The sequence below is a fragment of the Acipenser ruthenus genome, chromosome 12 (genome assembly GCF_902713425.1).
Source record: "Acipenser ruthenus chromosome 12, fAciRut3.2 maternal haplotype, whole genome shotgun sequence".
Classification (NCBI taxonomy): Eukaryota; Metazoa; Chordata; class Actinopteri; order Acipenseriformes; family Acipenseridae; genus Acipenser; species Acipenser ruthenus.
This window is the reverse complement of record NC_081200.1, coordinates 22,960,177-22,979,762: the sequence shown is the minus strand read 5'-3', so window position 1 is coordinate 22,979,762 and position 19,586 is coordinate 22,960,177. Positions and strand designations below refer to the sequence as shown.

Here is a 19,586-nt window from a genome sequence, read left to right as displayed (position 1 = left end):
TAAGACTCCAAGATCTTGCCTTTTATGGCCTTAAGCAGCGTTATGTCTCCCTACGTATGGGTTCTATTATTATTAACACGCTAGAGACATGGAGAAAGGTCAATAACTTTTTCAGCATTAATACTAAATTACATAAACTTTCCACTATCTGGAACAACCTATTTCAGGCTCTCAACCCTTTGTCTACCTGCTATGGACTAATAAAAATATATATGTTTTAAATTACATTTTCAATGATTCTGCCTACACACATTCCAGGACCTTAGAGAGACTTACTCATTCCTGGATTCTTGCTCTTTTTGTATTTCAGGCTACGCTCATCCCTTTGGGCTTACGGTGTCCCTTGGAATTCAGCTTTGCTCACTCACCCTCTGGCTCAGTTCTTTTCCCCCGATATGCCCAAATAGGGGATTAGTCTCTGCACTATATAATCATTTTGTTCTTCATAAAACTGACCCCTACTGGTCAGCAGTATATGGAATAGATAATTAGACACTTTTGATTTTACTTCGGACTGGGAACAAATCTGGGACAATATTTTTACATCCTCCAAAAATTTGGCACACCAGCTAATACATTTTAAATTCACCCATAGAGCTTATGTGACCTCACATAGAAAATACTAAATGAGAATTTTGAAAGACCCCCTCTGCCAGGGGTGCACCTAGGGTGTAGTTGGCACCTATCTTCATATGTTTTGGGAATGCCCCAGGGTCCAGGCCCTTTGGGAATTTGTTGTTTCAGTGATTTCTGGGATGATTGCTGTTCAGGTGTGTGACCGAGCTGTTGTTGAGTGGCGTGTGGGTGGTGACGTGACGGACCAGAAACAGAAACCAAAACAATGAATGGCGGGTGAAACTGAACGCAACGGCACTCAGTATTTTATTAAATAAATCAAACAAAATGTTTAAACAAACACAAAACAAAAAGGCGCATTGGCCAAACAAACAAGTATCGTGCTGGTTTTTAGCCAGCACGTCTAGCAATTGTTTTATCCTCACTCTCCCACAGTCTTACGTCTCTCCTCTGACACTCTCCGCCTTCTCAGTCGAGAGTGGGTCTTTTATATTTTGGCCGAGGGGTTAATTAGCTGTTAATTAATTATCCTATTACCCCTCAGACATAGTCTGCACGAGTTTAGTAAGGATGCATGACTGTCAGCCAGTTAAATAAATCACTAGCTGATCAGTCACGCATCCTCACGAGGTTTTTAAAATATAAAATAAATAATAAACAAAGGGGCGGGACACTCCGCCACACATACCCCCCTTGTGCGCAGCACACATGGCCTTAAAAGGCCACCTCCCCCTTAGTCCCCAAAGTCCCGGTTCACAGTCCCGGCCCAGCAACAGGGGCAGCTACGGGCCAAAGGTGGAGGTCCTCCTCCTACCCCAACAGCTGTAATGGCCAGGCTGACCGCACTCAGGCCAGCTCCTCCGGCCAAAGCAATCTTGTGGCCGCCCAGCGGCCTGTGGGGGTGGTCTCCTGACCTTCCCCCCCACTCTCTGTAGCCGGCAGATCCCTCTTCTGGGACTCCGGCCACCCAATTCCCTGCAGCGAAACTGCTGCGGGGGGAGCTGGTTTCCTGACCTCCCCCCTTCTTCATGGCCGGCAGCTTCCCAGGCGAGGCGGGGCCGGCGACGACCCCAGACGAAGCAGAGCCGGCGGCAACCCCAGGCGAAGCAGAGCTGGCGGAGCCCCTGACCATGGAGGCGGCAGTGGGAGCTCCACTTCTCCCTCGTTCCCTGCAACTGGTGGCTCCACAGGTGATGCGGAGCAGCAGGCAACCCCAGGCGATGTGGAGCAGCAGGCAACCCCAGGCGATGCGAAGCAGCAGGCAACCCCAGGCGATGCATGGCAGGCATCCTTAGGCAGTGCGAGGCAGGCATCCTTGGGCGGTGCAAGGCAGGCATCCTTGGGCGGAGCGAGGCAGGCATCCTTGGGCAGAGCGAGGCAGGGCAGGAGCAGTCCTTCCCATGGCGGTGGAGGTGGGAGGGTCAAGCAGTCCTCCCACGGCGGTGGAGGTGGAACCAGCAGGTATTCACCCTCTGCTGGTGGAGGTGGGAGTGGTAAGCTGTCCTCTGACGTTGGTGGAGGCAGAACCAGCAGGTATTCACCCTCTGCTGGTGGAGGTGGCGGGGGCAGAAGCAGCTCCTGCTGCTCTGCTCCTAGCGGTGGAGGTGGCAGAGGCAGCTCCTGCTGCTCTGCTACTGGCGGTGGAGGAGGCAGAGGCAGCTCCTGCTGCTCGGCTCCTGGCGGTGGAGGTGGCGGAGGCAGAGGCAGCTCCTGCTGCTCTGCTCCTGGTGCTGGAGACAGTGGCGAGGGCTCCTCTCCCTCTGGCATTGGAGATGTCAGCAGTGGCTCCTCTCCCTCTGGTTCTGGAGCCGGCAGCAATGGCTCCTCTACCTCTGGTGCTGGAGACGGCAGCAATGGCTCCTCTCCCTCTGGTGCTGGAGACGGCAGCACTGGCTCCTCTCCCTCTGGCGGTGGAGACGGCAGCGATGGCTCCTCTCCCTCTGGCGCTGGAGATGGCAGCGATGGCTCCTCTCCCTCTGGCACTGGAGATGGCAGCAATGGCTCCTCGCCCTCTGGCACTGGAGATTGCAGCAATGGCTCCTCTCCTTCTGGCGCTGGACACGGCAGCGGGGCCCCTCCTATATCTGCAGCCAGGTAGTTGAGCACCGTGGCTGCGATGTCTGGGAGGGATGCTAGGTGGTGTTGCTGTTCCCAGGCCTCCCAGCGCTCCCCATCTCTCGCCCACAGGAGGTTGATCACAGCATGGAGGGCTTCCACGATATTCCTCTCAGGCTCCGCCAGCCAGTCCCAGATCTCCTCTGCGGAGAGTGGACCAGTCCGTCTTGGAGGATGCAGAGGCAGCTCCTGCTCCTTTCCCTCGGATGGTGGTGGTGGAGGTGAAACCAGCAGGTATTCTTCCCCTGCTAGTGGAGCCTTGGGCTGTGGACGCTCGGCCTCCCCCCTCTTGGGCTGTGGATGGACCAACCCCTCATCCTCCAGTTCCTGCTCTGGGCCATCCTCCTCCCACATGGGCGCAGAACATTCAGGCTCCTCCCTCTCCTTCCATGGAGGGGGTTGGTCAGGTGCTACATGCCCGACCTCGCCAACAGCGAAGCACCATTCCTCACCTTTCAGGCAGGTGAGGCAGACATCCAGCACGGTAGAGACATGGCAGGACTTGCGACCAGCCCTGCTCTGCTGTGGTGGGGCCTGCTGCTGCTTTTCGAAAAAAAAACTAACAAAAAAAAAGCCCTTTTCTTTCCTGGTCTGGTCCCTGGAGGCGTTGTTTATCCCACTGCTGCCACCATATGTGACCGAGTGGTTGTTGAGTGGCGTGTGGGTGGTGACGTCACGGACCAGAAACAGAAACCAAATCAATGAATGGTGGGTGAAACTGAACGAAATGGCGTTCAGTGTTTTATTAAATAAATCAAACAAAAGGTTTAAACAAACACAAAACAAAAAGGCGCGTTGGCCAAACAAACAAGTATTGTGCTGGTTTTTAGCCAGCACGTCTAGCAATTGTTTTATCCTCACTCTCCCACAGTCTTACGTCTCTCCTCTGACACTCTCCGTCTTCTGAGTCGAGAGTGGGTCTTTTATATTCTGGCCGAGGGGTTAACTAGCTGTTAATTAATTATCCTATTACCCCTCGGTCATAGTCTGCACGAGTTTAGTAAGGATGCGTGACTGTCAGCCAGTTAAATAAATCACTAGCTGATCAGTCACGCATCCTCACGAGGTTTTTAAAAACAAGACAAAACAATAACAAATAAGCGGTGCTTCGCCGTAATATAAACATATAAATCATAATATAAAATAAATAATAAACAAAGGGGCGGGACAATCCGCTACAAGGTGCCACTGTGTCCTGGAGTGCTCCTTTTGGCAGATGACTCGCAACTCGATATTCCCAGAATGTCAAATCGTCTGTTTCTTGCTGGGTTGACTGCAGCCAAAAATGTGATCCTGAAGGGATGGGTGGAGCTCATTTCTAAACACATGGTTACATTTCTTCCCTTGCTATAATGCGGGTCTTGGGGGACCACAATATGAGCGTTGTAACCGAAGAGCTTTATAAACGGGGGAGGGGGTGGGGGGCGCCGCAGGACACATAACAACACACATCTGACTAAAATACAAAATAAAATAACTCCCTCTCCATAATGCACATACAGTGACGCAATAATGTAACTTTCTGTGAATTAACGATGCATAAAGCACCATGTAATCAACGCTATATTTTTTACAAAAAAAAAAAAAAAAAGGTAACATTCCCACTCGTGGATCATTTTATTTAGCAGTTTTTAAACTATAATTGCCTGGCTAAAAGGCAGTCGGGAGTTCAGTTTGAAGCGACAGACAAGCAAACCAAGTGCGAGAAGAAGCCTTTATATTACTTTATATTATTGCAATTTGATATATACTTTTATTTAGTTATTTTTCTTTGAATATATTTTATTTGCATTTTTATTTCTAGTACTGTATTGTATTTTGATTTGAATTTATATCTGTATTTTGTCTGTGTCTTGCACAAACACCTCATATTCCAGTTATGTAAAGTATAGTTATATAATTGATGTTTTCTTTAGTGTTGCTATTGTTTTAAATAAAGCCAGCAGTGTTTAATGGATGAATTATTTTAGCCTGTATGTAATGATATCCGTAGTGAGTTGTCTTGACACAGTAGATACTCGCTACTGGCTGAAAGGCCACAGGTTCAAATACAGTACAAACCAAAAAAAGACCATAGGCGCTGAAGCACTCTCTGTCAGAAAATCTGAGACAAATGCAATTTTACATTTAGGTTACTTGATTAGGCATTCAAAACTGATAGGTCCCTTGCAGATGTGTCTTGCACATGTGAGGGTGGAATGAAGCTTCTAATATATATAAGCCAGCTGAACTATTTTGGCTGGTATTTTATTACCTATCTTATATAGGCCGGTAATGAAATGTGCTTTCGATAATGAAAGCAGCTGTGCAAGATTAAGATTGACATAGTGTAATCTTGTGTACAAACATCCATCCTGCAGGAATGTCAAGGGGCTTAACCACCCTATAAAGCGTAAAAAGGTCTTATCTCATTTGAAACACCTTAATGCTGATATTGCCTTTCTCCAGGAGACTCACCTCCACACTTTGGATCATTTTCGGCTACGGGGAGGGTGGGTAGGGCAGCTATTCCATTCTACATTCCACAAGTCCAGGGGAGCAGCAATTTAAATTCACAAAACTATACCCTTTATTGTCTCTCAGGTCAATATGGACTCCACGGGCTGCTATATAATAGTTACAGGTAGACTTCATGATACCCTTTATGTTTTGGCGAATGTATATGCCCCAAATTGGGATGATTGTCAGTTTATTTCTAATTTTCTGGCTTCCCTTCCTGACTTGCACACCTGACTTTGGGTTGGGATTTTAATTGTGTTTTGTCTCCCACAATGGATCGCTCCTCATCCAAAACCTCCTCCCCCTCAAGATCTGTATTAGCAATTCGGGATTTTCTCGACTCTTATGCTGTTTCTGACCCCTGGCATTTTCTGAATCCCACAGCTACAGAATATTCTTTCTTTTCCAACATTCAAGTCTTACTCTCGCATAGATTTTTTTCTTTTCTGGACAACAAATTACTACCCTCTGTCCACACCTGCAACTATCACGCAACAGTAATTTCTGACAACGCTCCTCTGGTTTTAGAATTTAGTCTCCCTATCGCTCTTGGCCTTTTAACCACGTTACTCACGGATTAAAACTTTGTTAATTTTATATCTTCCCAAATTACTTTTTTTTTAGACACAAATCGGTCTCCAGAGGTGTCCTCTTCCACCTTGTGGGAAACAATTAAGGCTTATTTGAGAGGCCAGATTATTTCGTACAGTGCACAGGACAGAAAGCAACGCTTGGAACGGCTCTTGGAATTCACAGACCTTATCCTAGAATTAGATAGCGGTTATGCAAATTCACCATCTCCTGATCTTTATAAAAAACAACTGATCTTATGGACTGAATTTGATCTCTTATCAAACAAACAGGCTGAACAGCTCTTTCTTAAATCCCAATACAACATATACGAACATGGCGATAAGGCCAGTAAAATTCTTGCACCTCAGCTCCGCCAAGCGGCAGCATGTCAGGTTATTTCTGAAATCTGCATTCAGTCTGGTGTAACTACCATTGCCCAAAAATAAATTAATAATCAGTTTCATAACTAGGCTTGCTACTATTCGATATTTTTTTTTTTTTTTTTGCCAAATCGACGATTTTTATACCCTCCAGAAATTTGACTTTGGCCCAAACTTTATCTCATGGATTAAAGTTCTGTACTCTTCCCCCCTCGCTGCTGTCCACACTAACAATACAATCTCGAAATCTTTCCAACTCCACCCCTTTTGTTTGCTATTGAGCCCCTGGCTATTGCTCTGGGTAGTAGGCAGGACATTCAGGGAGTCATTAGGTGGGGTCAGTCTCTCTTTATGTGGATGATCTGCACTTATACGTTTCTAACCCAACCCCTTGTTTACTTTTAGTTTTGAATCTACTCAAAGATTTTGGCAAATTTTCTGGTTACAAGTTAAATCTTCATAAGAGTGAACTTCTCCCTATTAACCCTGTGGCAGCACAGTGCTCCTTTGAAGACATACCATTTAGAACCTCCCCAAACAAGCTTACTTATTTAGGTATTTCAGTCGCACGTGATTTTAGAGACCTTGTATGCTGGTCTACATTGCCCCTCTCATTAGCTGGCCAAATTAGTGCTATCAAAATGAACGTACTGCCTAAATTTTTATACCTCTTCCAATGTATCCTTGTTAAATCATTTTTTACCTCCCTAGATAAAAATTATTTACGCTTTTATTTGGAACAAAAAGAGACCTCGAGTACTAGGAGGTATGGCCCTACCCAATTTTCAATACAATTACTGGTCAGCCAATATATGGAGTATGTCCTACTGGTGACTTTCCCAGTGGGGATCTAAAGCCCCAGCTTGGTTTCCCATGGAGGCTTCATCTTGCCATGCATCATCTTTACCTGCCCTTCTATGCTCCCCCTTTCCTCTGTCTATGTCCATCGTGGAGGCTGTGTGGTCCAGTGGTTAAAGAAAAGGGCTTGTAACTAGGAGGTCCCAGGTTCAAATCCCACCTCAGCCACTGACTCATTGTGTGACCCTGAGCAAGTCACTTAACCTCCTTGTGCTCCGCATTTTGGCTGAGACGTAGTTGTAAGTGACTCTGCAGCTGATGCATAGTTCACACACCCTAGTCTCTGTAAGTCGCCTTGGATAAAGGCATCTGCTAAATAAACAAATAATAATAATAATAATAATCTCCAAGTTTACAATCAGCCCCACGGTCTGTCAGTCGCTTAGAATTTGGAAACAGTTCAGACAGGCCTTTAGCTTCGATGCTCTCTCAATACTCACTCCCATAGATAACAACCATTTGTTCCCTCCCTCTTTGGAAGACCGGGCATTCAGCATTTGACATAATAGGGGTATCACCTCCCTTAATGATCTTTATATCAATAACAATTTTGCTTCATTTGATCAGCTTGTACAAAAATTAAATATACCTCTGACTCACTTTTTTCGATATCTCCAAATTCTGAATTTTGTTCGAGACAATATGTCTCAATTCCCCTTACATCCACCTAGATCCCCCATGGACTCTTATTCTCGAAGTAAGCCCAGTCTGCAAGGGTGCCATTGGCACTATATATTAAAAACTCACTGCTCTCCATTCTGATTCCCTACTGTCCTTGAAATGTCTGTGGGAACAGGACTTGGACATGGTCTTCTCAGACGCAGATTGGGGTGCTGGATTGAGGTGGATCCACGCTTCCTCAGCATGTGCTAGGCATGGACTAATGTGTTCTATCTCATAAATAAGAGAGAAAAAAGGGTCCACTCTATGCACCCCCTGGTTTAGACTAACTGTGACAGGCTGACCGGGGTAAGGAGACTCAGAGTCAGGATGTGCAGGGAAAAGCGCTACGGTACATATTTATTAAATAAAACAAACAAAATAAACAGTTTAAACAAAAACAGATCTCGCACACACAAGATCAGAGATCTGCACTCTCCAGAATCCTAACACCAACTAAACCTGTGCTCCCAGTGCTCCCTTATATACACACACCTGTGCAGCAATTTACACCCACTTAATCAATTAAACCCTCCACCACATTCTCACATGTTTTTAAAGTGCTGGTGAATTAACCCTTTAATTACCCACCACCACTACAAAACACACAAATACACAGGCCAGTACCCCCATTCTGCCACACTAACCTATTTTGCTGAGCAGGAGTTTCACAAGTAATTAAAATGGTAAACCCCTCCTGCAGGTGCCTTTAGGTGACTGTCCCTTAATACTCATACAAATCAGCTTCTTAAATCTCTGTGATTTATTCAATTACAGTAGGCGCAATCTGTATTGTAAAAAGCAGTGACAGCTGGTGACTGTTTAGCAAGCTGCAAAGTATAATGAACATATGCCATCATTACTCTGCATTCAAAAGAGCTTTTAGCTAAAAGACATGGGAATTTGAATCCCAAATTGTGCCCATTTAGTTCGATTTGCTAGATTAAACTCAAGTTTAAAGAACCTTCTGGGTTTTTTTTAGTAACTTCCCATACCCTTTTCATGATATTTGCAATTGTTGTAAAATGTTTGTGTGCTGTTGCTCAGAAGTTGCATTTAATTAGTTTTATTGATTTTTTGTAATTACTTTTTTGCCTGGGAAAGAGCTTTGAATGAGGAAATGCACAGGAAATTGGAAGCTCCCATCAGTGTCTAACGTCAACAGGCATTTCAAAACAGTTTAAAGCACTGTCCAAGGTCACACAGAAAAAAACAAATGAGCAAGGCACTTAGACATTCTCAGAACGATTTCAAATATCATTAAAATCTAAGGGAAGGTAAAACTGTGATTGCACCGTGTAACAATTTTTTTTTTTTTTTGGTTCCTGGGTAGTAAGTGTTATTTCCTAATTGCTTATGCCTCAAAATTATAGAAAATGGCTATTATTCCCCACAAACTTTGCTTTTGTGACCAGGACAGTGATATTTTGAAATTGACCTATTTTCCAGAACATTCCAGATAGATTCAGTGCTGAGTAAACTTGGAGTAACTTCTAGAACTTTCTAGAACTTTCCAGTAATATAAATAGTAGTATAAATACAGGGGCCTTAAGCCCACCAGTTCAGTTTAGTTCCAGCTGCCTAAGTGGATACATATCTGCATTTTTCTGAGATGGCATCAAGAGGCTGCAAGCATCCGGCAGACGCATTTTGCTATGTCTGCGGCCAATTTATCAAGTCAAGAGCAAAAAAGTACTCCGTGGAAGCATCTGCTAAGATATGTGAGGCCTACAAGGCATATTTCGGCATGCCTGTCGGGGATCAAGACAAACCCTGGGCACCTCATTTCACCTGCAGTAACCAGAATGAGTGGCGCCTCTTCATTGACAGCTCATCCAGGAGCCTCAAAGCCGTGCTGCTCCATAATGGTAACAAGTACCCATCTCTTCCCCTGGCTCACTCGGTGCACCTCAAAGAGGATTACAACAGCATCAAGACCTTGCTGGACGCCTTGAAGTATGATGAGTACGGCTGGGAGGTCATAGGAGACTTCAAAATGGTGGCATTCCTGATGGGTCTCCAAGGCGGTTTCACCAAGTTTCCCTGATATCTTTGCCTTTGGGACAGCAGGGACACCAAGGCGCACTACCACAGGCGGGACAGGCCACAGTGGATCGAGTTCTCTGTGGGGAGGAACAACGTCAAGTGGGAGCCACTGGTGGACCCCCGGAAGGTGCTGATGCCACCACTGCACATCAAATTGGGCCTTATGAAACAATTTGTCAGAGCTCTAGATAAGGAGTCGGCAGCCTTCAAGTACCTTCAAGACTTCTTCCCTAAGCTGTCTGAGGCAAAGGTCAAAGCCAGTGTCTTCGTCGGACCACAGATAAAGAAGATCCTGGAGTGCAATGAATTCCCCAAGAAGCTCACTAGTAAGGAGAAAGCGGCTTGGAACAGCTTTGTCGCAGTGGTTCGGGGCTTCCTGGGCAATCACAAGGCCGAAAACTATGTGGAGCTGGTTGAGACTCTGGTGAAGAACTACGGCACAATGGGCTGTAGGATGTCCCTCAAAGTCCATATCCTTGATGCTCATCTTGATAAATTCAAGGAAAACATGGGAGCGTACTCGGAGGAGCAAGGCGAGCGCTTCCACCAGGATATACTGGACTTTGAACGCCGCTACCAAGGACAGTATAACGAGAACATGATGGGAGACTACATTTGGGGGCTGATTCGTGAAAGTGATTTACAGTATAATCGTAAATCTCGAAAAACTACTCACTTCTAAATCTTTTGTAGTCATTTTTGTATTACTTTAGTATAAATACATGTTAATTTGGATTCATATGTTGTTTTTTTCTGACTATGTGAACGTAAAGATACAAATTCGCCCGTTTTCTCATTGGAAATAGGTAAATTTCAAAATATCACTGTCCTGGTCACAAAAGCAAAGTTTGTGGGGAATAATAGCCATTTTCTATACTTTTGAGGCATAAGCAATTAGGAAATAACACTTACTACCCAGGAACAAAAATTGTGTTACAAAGTGTTGTCATTTGAAGCTACGTACTCTTTAAGCTACAACATGCTGATACAGCAGATTTCACATACAGGCAAATATGATCCAAACTAAATGTCTGAATATACAGAAAAACTGTCTGTACACTTGCTTTGGTGCCACTAATAGAGAAAGAACTACATAAATAAGAAATATGAGCTATTGAAAGCAGAAACGACATTAAACTATTTCATAACACACTGCTAGTTTTTCCTTCTGGCTGTACATTTAATACCACCTTTGGGCAGAGACACATGCTTTGTTGAAGGCCACATGCAATATGAGTCTGCAGGGTCACAAACTAGCACTGTGCTATTTATGTGCGATTGATTAACATTAGTTTTAAAACATATTCTAAAGATTTTCTAAAGACCAATGATGAGCATCTGAAAAAAAAGAATGTTATAAATGTCATTTATTTATTTATTTTTAATTACTGATCGCTACTTTGAACTGCTATAACTGCCTCGTGAATCCTTTGTGTTGGCCAGTATATGAAATTGAGGGAACCAACCAGGATATTTAAATTTTTTTAATAATAATTTAGTGTCCAATTATGACCAGTTTTGCTCCCTCACCACAGAAATTCACCACAGCTCAGAAGAACTGAAGGTCAGTGGTGTTCCCCGATCCCACGACCAACCCAATTGCCTTTTAGACCTCGGAGCTCACGAGTACATGTTGGTGAGCTATCAACCTTTGGAGAACAAATAACAGCTTTTGCCTCCATAACCTGTCAGAGCCAGACAATGCAACACCCTGTGGAATCCCCAGTGAAGAGCATCAACTTCGCACAGCCATGGCACTCCCCTGCACTCCCTGGCTATTATTTGTTTATTTAGCAGACACCTTTATCCAAGGCTACTTACAGAGACTAGGGTGTGTGAACTATGCATCAGCTGCAGAGTCACTTACAACTACGTCTCAGCCAAAATGCGGAGCACAAGAAGGTTAAGTGACTTGCTCAGGGTCACACAATGAGTCAGTGGCTGAGATGGGATTTGAACCAGGGACCTCCTGGTTACAAGCCCTTTTTCTTTAACCACTGGACCACACAGCCTCCTTATGACTCACCCTGCATAGCACACATCCATGCCTTTACTAGCCACTTGAGGACCCCTAAATATTTATTTTTAATCTGCAATCTTTTCCAAATTGTATAAAACAATCAATAGACAACCTGAGAAAGTTTTAGCTCAAAAATGAATCAGACTGCAGAAGTAAATCAGAGTACAGAACTATTGGTGTCCCGAGATCCCAAGATGAGATCTAAACACTCACATCATCCAGCATCAGCTCTGCCTCCTCCTCTGTTTTTCCTGGGAACTGAATTCTCATTTCATTCAGAGCAGCCAGAGTCTGCCTTGTCATTGCTGCCTCCTGTTCTTTTGTTCTGAGGTTGAGCAAAGATTCTCCCTAGAAAAATAAAAACAACTGAAGATAAAAAAAATATCTCCTGTCTGCATAAAATAGGCCACCCACATTTTTTATTTATAATCCGTTTCATATCATATGGGCAGCAGTGTGGAGTAGTGGTTAGGGCTCTGGACTCTTGACCGGAGGGTTGTGGGTTCAATCCCCAGTGGGGGACACTGCTGCTGTACCCTTGAGCAAGGTACTTTACCTAGATTGCTCCAGTAAAAACCCAACTGTATAAATGGGTAATTGTATGTAAAATAATGTGATATCTGTATAATGTGAAATAATGTATAATGTGATATCTTGTAACAATTGTAAGTCGCCCTGGATAAGGGCGTCTGCTAAGAAATAAATAATAATAATATCATCTTTATTCAAAAGAGAAATAAGAGCCCAGTAAATAAAATGTAATTATGACTCCTTCTGGTTGGAGCCCCTTAAAAAAAAGTCAGACCCAGTATAGAATGCAATATACCTGGTCCTTAAAGGGTTATTTATTTATTTACTTACTTTAATCTTCCCTAATATTTGTATTAATTTCAGGTGTCATACAACAACTATCATGTCAGTTCATGAAATGTACAGGGTTAATATTTTAAATTTGCCATAATATGCAAAAATAAATAAAAAGCAATGTACAGTACAAGGTTCTAAAATACTTTTTTTTTCTCTTGCCGTTTGAGCAGTGCTGGTATAAATATTACAATTGTACAGCAAGTATGTCTGGCAAAAACATGCACGCCTGAAATGAATACAATACAGAATAAAATCGGCATTCTATTGCACTTAATAAAGAAGGCTGTTTTCAAACTTGCCACTGCAGAGTGAATGGTGCCCAGGCTGGTGCTGTGGGGCACTCGGTTGACTGAGCCGCTGCGATTCAGAGAGTGGGAGCGGGTGACAGAGTTGGTTCGAAGTACAGGAGCAGACGGTTTTGACGACACAGCCCTCTGCTCATTAGTTGGTGACTGTGCAGTTACAGAGGATATAGATCGAGGACATGATATAGAGCGTCTGATTGGGGCAGATAGTGATGAAGATGCTGAGGGGCCAGCTTTGGTTGACTTGATTGGAGATTTAGAATTTATCCTGCCTGCAAGAAGAACAGACAGCGTCAAGCTGGAGTGGTACGAAATAGACACCTGGAAGCACACCTGTTAAGAGCATTACAGTAGTGCACATGTCACTTTAATTTGCAGTGTCAACCCAGTGAAGTTCTATAAAAAAAAAAAGCATGTGATTTATTCTCAAGCTTTTTAAATGAACACTTTTGCTTGTGTTTTTCCCCATCCAGTATTGTACCATGTTTCTGGAAAATAGTGGATGGCATTTTCTGATATAACATTTGGAGTGACTGCCTGTAACCCCAGTGGCTTGATAGGATTGTAACCCACAATCTGCTCACCCTGTCTCACCTAGTCTCGTCACAAAGAGCCTCAATCTCTGGCAACCCCGTCCTCTCGCCTTTCATAAGCTCAAACACCTTTTCCAGAGTATGAATCCCAGACACATCCATAAAAGCCCTAATAGTGACCAGTTAGGCTGCACAATTATAGCTTGTTAGGATCTTTTCCAGAACTAGCCAGAGAAGTACCAATGACCTGTGATTGACCATGCAATCCTGATTTCTGATTATACAGCAAAACAACCAGAGAAAGTGGCTTCTGGTGTCTTTTAGTTTTCTGCTGTCAGCTGCTATTCCAATAAAGCAGTCTTTATTCTGTTGAGAAAGAACTGTAAGACCTACTGTCACACACAGTGAGTTTGGAAGGGCCGACCCCAGTGAAAGAATTAGGAAATAGCAAGAGCTCTGCCCATGTATATTTATTGGTGTTTGGTGGTGGTTGGCAGGGATGGGGTTAATTCCTCCCTGCCAAAAACATGTGAGAATGTGGCTAGACAGAGCCATAATTAGATAATCGCTAATTATTGATTAATTAGGCTCCAGCCACATCCCATAAAAGGAGAGCCCAGGGCTCCATTTGGGGAGAGTGACTGACTGAACTGGTGTTCTGTCTCTGTCTCTGTCTCTGTCTCTGTCTCTGTCTCTGTCTCTGTCTCTGTCTCTGTCTGAACAGTTTTTTGTATGTTTTTTGTAAACCTTTATTTTTGCCCTTGTACCTTTTTGTTTGTACTTTTGTGTTATTGTTGTTTATTAAAGTGCGCTTTAGCACTTGTGCTGCAGTTTCCTGTCTCACCGCCACCCTGTCACAGTCTATTTTTTCAATACAATGTTTGCATTGCATGGCCTCTAACCTACCCCAGTCAAGAATGTGAGCTTTCCTCCGGTCTGTTTCCACCTGGCTATAGATATCAGTTTACACAACTGAATAGGTCAATTCAATCAGGTCTTCCATAGAAAGAATAATAACTGAATCCACCCACCCAAGTGGGACTGCATGAATACAAAATAAATTGGTTTAAATAATTCACATTGCAATCTGAAGAAGGAACTTGAAATTAGAATTAAATACGGATGGAAGGATATAGTAACTTGAAAAGGAATGCAGCTTCTGGTCTTACTTGAACGCTCAAGGGACTGGTACTTGTTTTCTTCCAGGTTGTATGAAACCTTCTTCTCCTTCGTCTCCAAGAGATCTTCCTTTTCATCTTCCTCTTCTGATGCTGAGGTGCTGCCGCTGTTGCAGCTGGTGTTGCTGCTGTCGTCTCTTTGTTTTTTTGGCGTCTGGGTGCTTTCAGGCATTAAAGACAATGGCTAAAACAATGGAATATAATATATCAGAAATGATGGCAAAATGATATGTTATAAAATGAACAAGAGGATTGTGAAGCAATATTTTGATTTAATGAGCACATCGCTGATGAGGTATCATTCAATCCAGATAAATACTGCACCACATTTGCCTGTTTATTGAACCCATAATTCCTCCAAACAGGAACACATTGATGACAATATTACAGGATATAACTTTGTTATTCATTATTTACTTGCACTTCACTGGTCCAAAAAAGCATTCATGCACTACTTGGAAATTCGTTGTCTTTCTGAATAGGCGAATCCACAATGTACTCATCAGCCCTACAAAAGCCTTGTTTGTCTACACTCTCTTGTGGTTTTTTAATGTTTGACCCCCTCCTCCTCTGCCTCCACCTTGTAGCAGCCTTGTTTGGGGGGGAAGGTGGACCGAGGCCAATTGTCCTGCTCGCCGGCATTTGTTAGTTAGATTAAATCTTTCTTTTTAGATATCACATATTCTGCCGGCATAGGGGCGGCTGATGAGCTCCAATGGACAAGGCCATGGGTCAAAAGTTTTCATATTGTCTATCTGTATGGGAATGTTTCCTTTAAATCAATAAATGATCATTCTACATCAATTGTGGATTCTTGTTTCTGAAATGTGAAACAAAGCTCTTTCTTCAAACAATAGGTTTAAGTCCCTCCTTCAGACACGGAAAGATGTGCTGACAAAACATTAATCCACGCAATGGCATAAACACGCAATTAATACGTGATTTGCGGGGGCAATGTCTCTGTGCGCTTTAGCCCTTGATGCATATGTAATTCTGGGGCGTTTCTGAATGAAACCGCTAAATTTGGGAGGGGATTTTGCAAATGAGGTCTATTAAATATTCTGTCTAATTTATTAAAGCTGCCAGTAATTGCGGGCCTCGTATTTGCTTGATCATTTTAATAACTCTGAAAAGCAGGCATTAATTTGCCGCAGTCAGACAGTAGGCTATATAAAAGGCAAGGTGATGTGGGAGAGTTGTCTGCAGCAAGAAGGAGACACAGTTTTCAAGGACAAAGAAACATTTAATAACATTTTGCAAAGAGCTAATTTTTTAACTCTTCTGATCAAGTCAGTTTATAAATTACAGTTTATAATACTGGTACCGTACTGTTTTGCAAACTCCAATTTTCAATACATGTTTCATATTCTGAGGCGCACGAAAGAAAAAGTCTCATACAATGAGGGCTCATCCTCCACCATTATTTTAGTAATACCTACAGAATTTGTTTTTTTTTTGGATTATGGAATTCTGGTATTTAACAATACTGGTTCAGACAGTTTTTCGACCATATATACCATACAGATATGCTTTAAAATCATAGAGTAAGAAACACAGACAAACATAAGAAATAGGAGAGCTGGAACTGCATTAGACTTTAAGAAGATATAAGTCGTAGTTAAACTGAAGACTGTTCGGATGAAGCTGTATGTTGCTGAACATATTGCTGTACAACAATGGAAGGATTACCCACCCATTTGACTGCCATGAATGTAAGTAAAAAACACTTTTTGTTTCTGAAGTTTGAAAAGTCTATACGCCTGGAATTATTCTATACAAAATAAGTTGAACTAATATGCGAAGCACAGTAACTGGATGATGCGTCGTAATGTATAAGCATATTTTATTCCTTTCTCTTGGTGATGTATTTCGAGCTTGTTACGACTGAAGTCGCCCTGGATAAGGGCGTCTGCTAAGAAATACATAATAATAATAATAATAATAATAATAATAATAATAACACATCTGCGTTTGTTACAAGTACTGCTTGTACCAAAATCTCCACTTCCATATTGGTAAATTTCAGTTTTCGCTTCCAAGCATCCTCATTACCATGGCTAGTACCAGGCTGAGGTCTTTGTGTGTGGCAGAGTGGTTGCAGTGTGCAGGTGTTGTGACGTCACGGGCCAGGAAGCAGTACGGACACACAGGCAAATGCAGGGCTTAAACTGCCGTAGCAGTGTATTTATTAAAGAGTAAACCAAACAAAACAGATTCTTAAACACAAAATGAAAAGGAACGTGGGCTAAACAAAACCAAGATATAAATAAACTGTACAAACGAATACCTTCAGCAATACTGACACCGGTAGCAATCGTCTCTTGGCTTTCTTTCTCTCTCCTCCAACCCCTCTCCACAAGTGAGTCTGAGCTCTCTTATATTATGGGGCTGGAGCCCTAATTAACCATTAATTAAACCATTACCTCATTAAGGCTCCAGCCACATTACCACGTATTTCATCAGGGAAAAATTAATCTAACCCCCTTCCTGCCGAGGAACATTTAGAAACATTTTTGACCCAAACCTGCTGTTTATTGTGAGAGGTGTGTAATTCTCCACCTCTAATTGCGGTGAGGGGTATTTAAATTGGTTGATTGCGGAATAGCGTGCTTTGCCTAATTAGTCTTATAAAATAGGTTGTTATTTTAACGCTGAGTGCGGCCGTACTGAACATGCACATTACGTTGGTTTTTGCGGTCGGTTTTTCCCCTTTATAAATTTGGGCCTCAGAGTCCAACAAGGTTAGTGAAATCTGCTCAAACACTACAGAGTTGAAAGTGACAAGCGCATATGAGTCTGAGTAAAGCAATCACGATGGAGGAAGTACTTATCTTTTAAGAGGTTTAATATGTTTGAGAATTGCCTAGACAGCATTATTGTTGCAGTTAATATTTTTTTCTTTTCCAGTTGAACGTTTGTTGGATATAAAAATGAAATTTTTTCAGAGACGTCCCTTAGCTTTTAGAAGATAATTTTTTGACAGTCAACTAGTGGAATGGACAAACAAACACACACAAACAACATACCTTAGGCCCTCTTTGCCTGGCTGACTTTCCCATGAGTTTTTCATCATCAAGCTCGCACTGTTCCAGAAGGTCTAAAATATCTTCTTCCTGTGATTGTGAATATGACGAAACATGTTTCAGCACACATTGGAAATGATTCAATAAGCATGTTTTCAACTACTTCATATTTTTCTTCTCATTATGTTAACTTAAAGGACATTTATATTTTACCCTTCATTTCTGCAATTGATTCAATACTGACGTTTTTCTTTTGTGTATGCTGAGCTCTTTGTAGTATTACCCAGCACAAATATTGGATTCACTGGGAATGTCTTGTGAATGGATGAATCATACTTTCATGCAATCACTTGTAAAAGCCACCTTGTTGCAGGACACCTATACGAAGGCATTGTGAAGAAAAATACATTAAGCAGTCCCTCAGCAAAAAAAAAAACCCTATTGAAATCAGTGCATGTGCTGGCTATTGCTTTGGAACCTCAAAATATAAATATCCACCAAATGCTATATTTTCTTCAGGTGTACGTTATAAAACTATATACTCAGCATTCAGTAAATGTATGCACATGGATAGCGATGACAAATGTGTGGCTGAGTTTGCAGAACTGACTTTTTTAAGCAGAAACAATGTGTTTTTCACTGGCGCATGTTACGCAATGAGCTGAGTCGTCATCTGGATACATGCCTTCATTCGTTTCAGTGGGTTATTCATTTCCTTTTGAAGTGAAGCCGCTCTCCCAGCGAGGAAGGTCTGAAAAGCAGTAGAAAGGAGGCTTTCATACTTTTCCAGGAGCTGCTTGTCATCTGGAGGGTAGATGCGTCTTTTGAAGGAAAAAAGAGACAAGTTTACATTTAGAATTCATATGCTTATTTTTTTTCAGCAATGAAAAAACCTGAAACTTCTAAATAATCCAGAGCTGCCAGATTTTGCTTAGCAGAAATATTATGAATCAACGATGTTTCCTCTTGTGTCACTGCTACTCACCCAGACATACAACCTTGACAAGGTCAAAATTTATTTGCCCCTGATACACTTCCAAATAATTATTTGAATCCCAATGAAAGAGCGCATACATGCATATGAACATGAAATCTCTAATAGGGATTTACTGTTGAGCATGTGAGTGGAGTGGGCCACCTCTGTATTATTCAGTATATAAAAGTACCATCTCTTCACAGTAGGGATTATTGTATTCATAGATAGTTAGTGTACATGCTTGAAGGCTACATATTTGGTGTCTGTTTCCAAGCAGATCATCCCCCAATACCAGGAATAACCTCATTGAGGGTCTCAGGGCATGAGGGAGTCTGGATCAATAGCCATGCTGTTCTTTGACCATAGGCTGGCTCTTTATGTATTAATGTTAAGAAGACTGCATTAACAAAACCATTAAAAGATTATTCGATTACAATCAATGTTAAGAATACACATTTCATCTACGGCATGCACAGTATAGCAACTGTGTCAGCAATGTATTAATGACATGTATTCAACTGGCCAGTTCAAATAGAAGACTTATCCAAATGTCAGGGGATGCTTTCAAAATGGTATGGAAGTGGGGGGTCTGTTTTTTCAACTGTATAGTATAAAAAATGGATCTGTTCTCTCAGCTAAAATCTTTATTAGAAGTGCCAGTGACTGATCAGAGTGCAGCAGCTTTTACTGGCAAAGCTCCACTGTACATGTTTATTTACAAAGTTGATGGCAAACCACTGTTGTGTAAAGGGAAACAATATATGTGAGGAATAGGCCAATAAAAAACAGTGTTATCACCCAAAGTGGCTTAAACTGATGTTTCAGCTGTTTGGGATCTGTCAGAAAACGTCTAACAGTACCAGCTAATTGATTGGGTAGAGATCCCCATGTTAACTACAGGAACAAAATGTTGACAGCTTTACATTTTTTCACAACTATTCAGCCTAAGGATGGGGGAAATCCACAAAGCCAACACC

The 19,586-nt window shown here is 42.5% G+C and overlaps 1 protein-coding gene across 1 annotated transcript in view; it reads right to left on the bottom strand.

Moving 5' to 3' along the window:
- LOC117416709 (tubulin polyglutamylase TTLL7-like) overlaps nucleotides 1-19,586 on the bottom strand; it is a 123,996-nt gene that overhangs the window by 28,060 nt on the left and 76,350 nt on the right. Inside the window, exons 13-17 of the mRNA XM_059034694.1 lie at nucleotides 18,319-18,454; nucleotides 17,637-17,723; nucleotides 14,602-14,794; nucleotides 12,890-13,171; nucleotides 11,941-12,071 (exon numbers count right to left, since the gene is read on the bottom strand). Coding sequence (XP_058890677.1) covers nucleotides 11,941-12,071; nucleotides 12,890-13,171; nucleotides 14,602-14,794; nucleotides 17,637-17,723; nucleotides 18,319-18,454 — 829 coding nt within the window. The remainder of the gene's footprint in view (nucleotides 1-11,940; nucleotides 12,072-12,889; nucleotides 13,172-14,601; nucleotides 14,795-17,636; nucleotides 17,724-18,318; nucleotides 18,455-19,586) is intronic.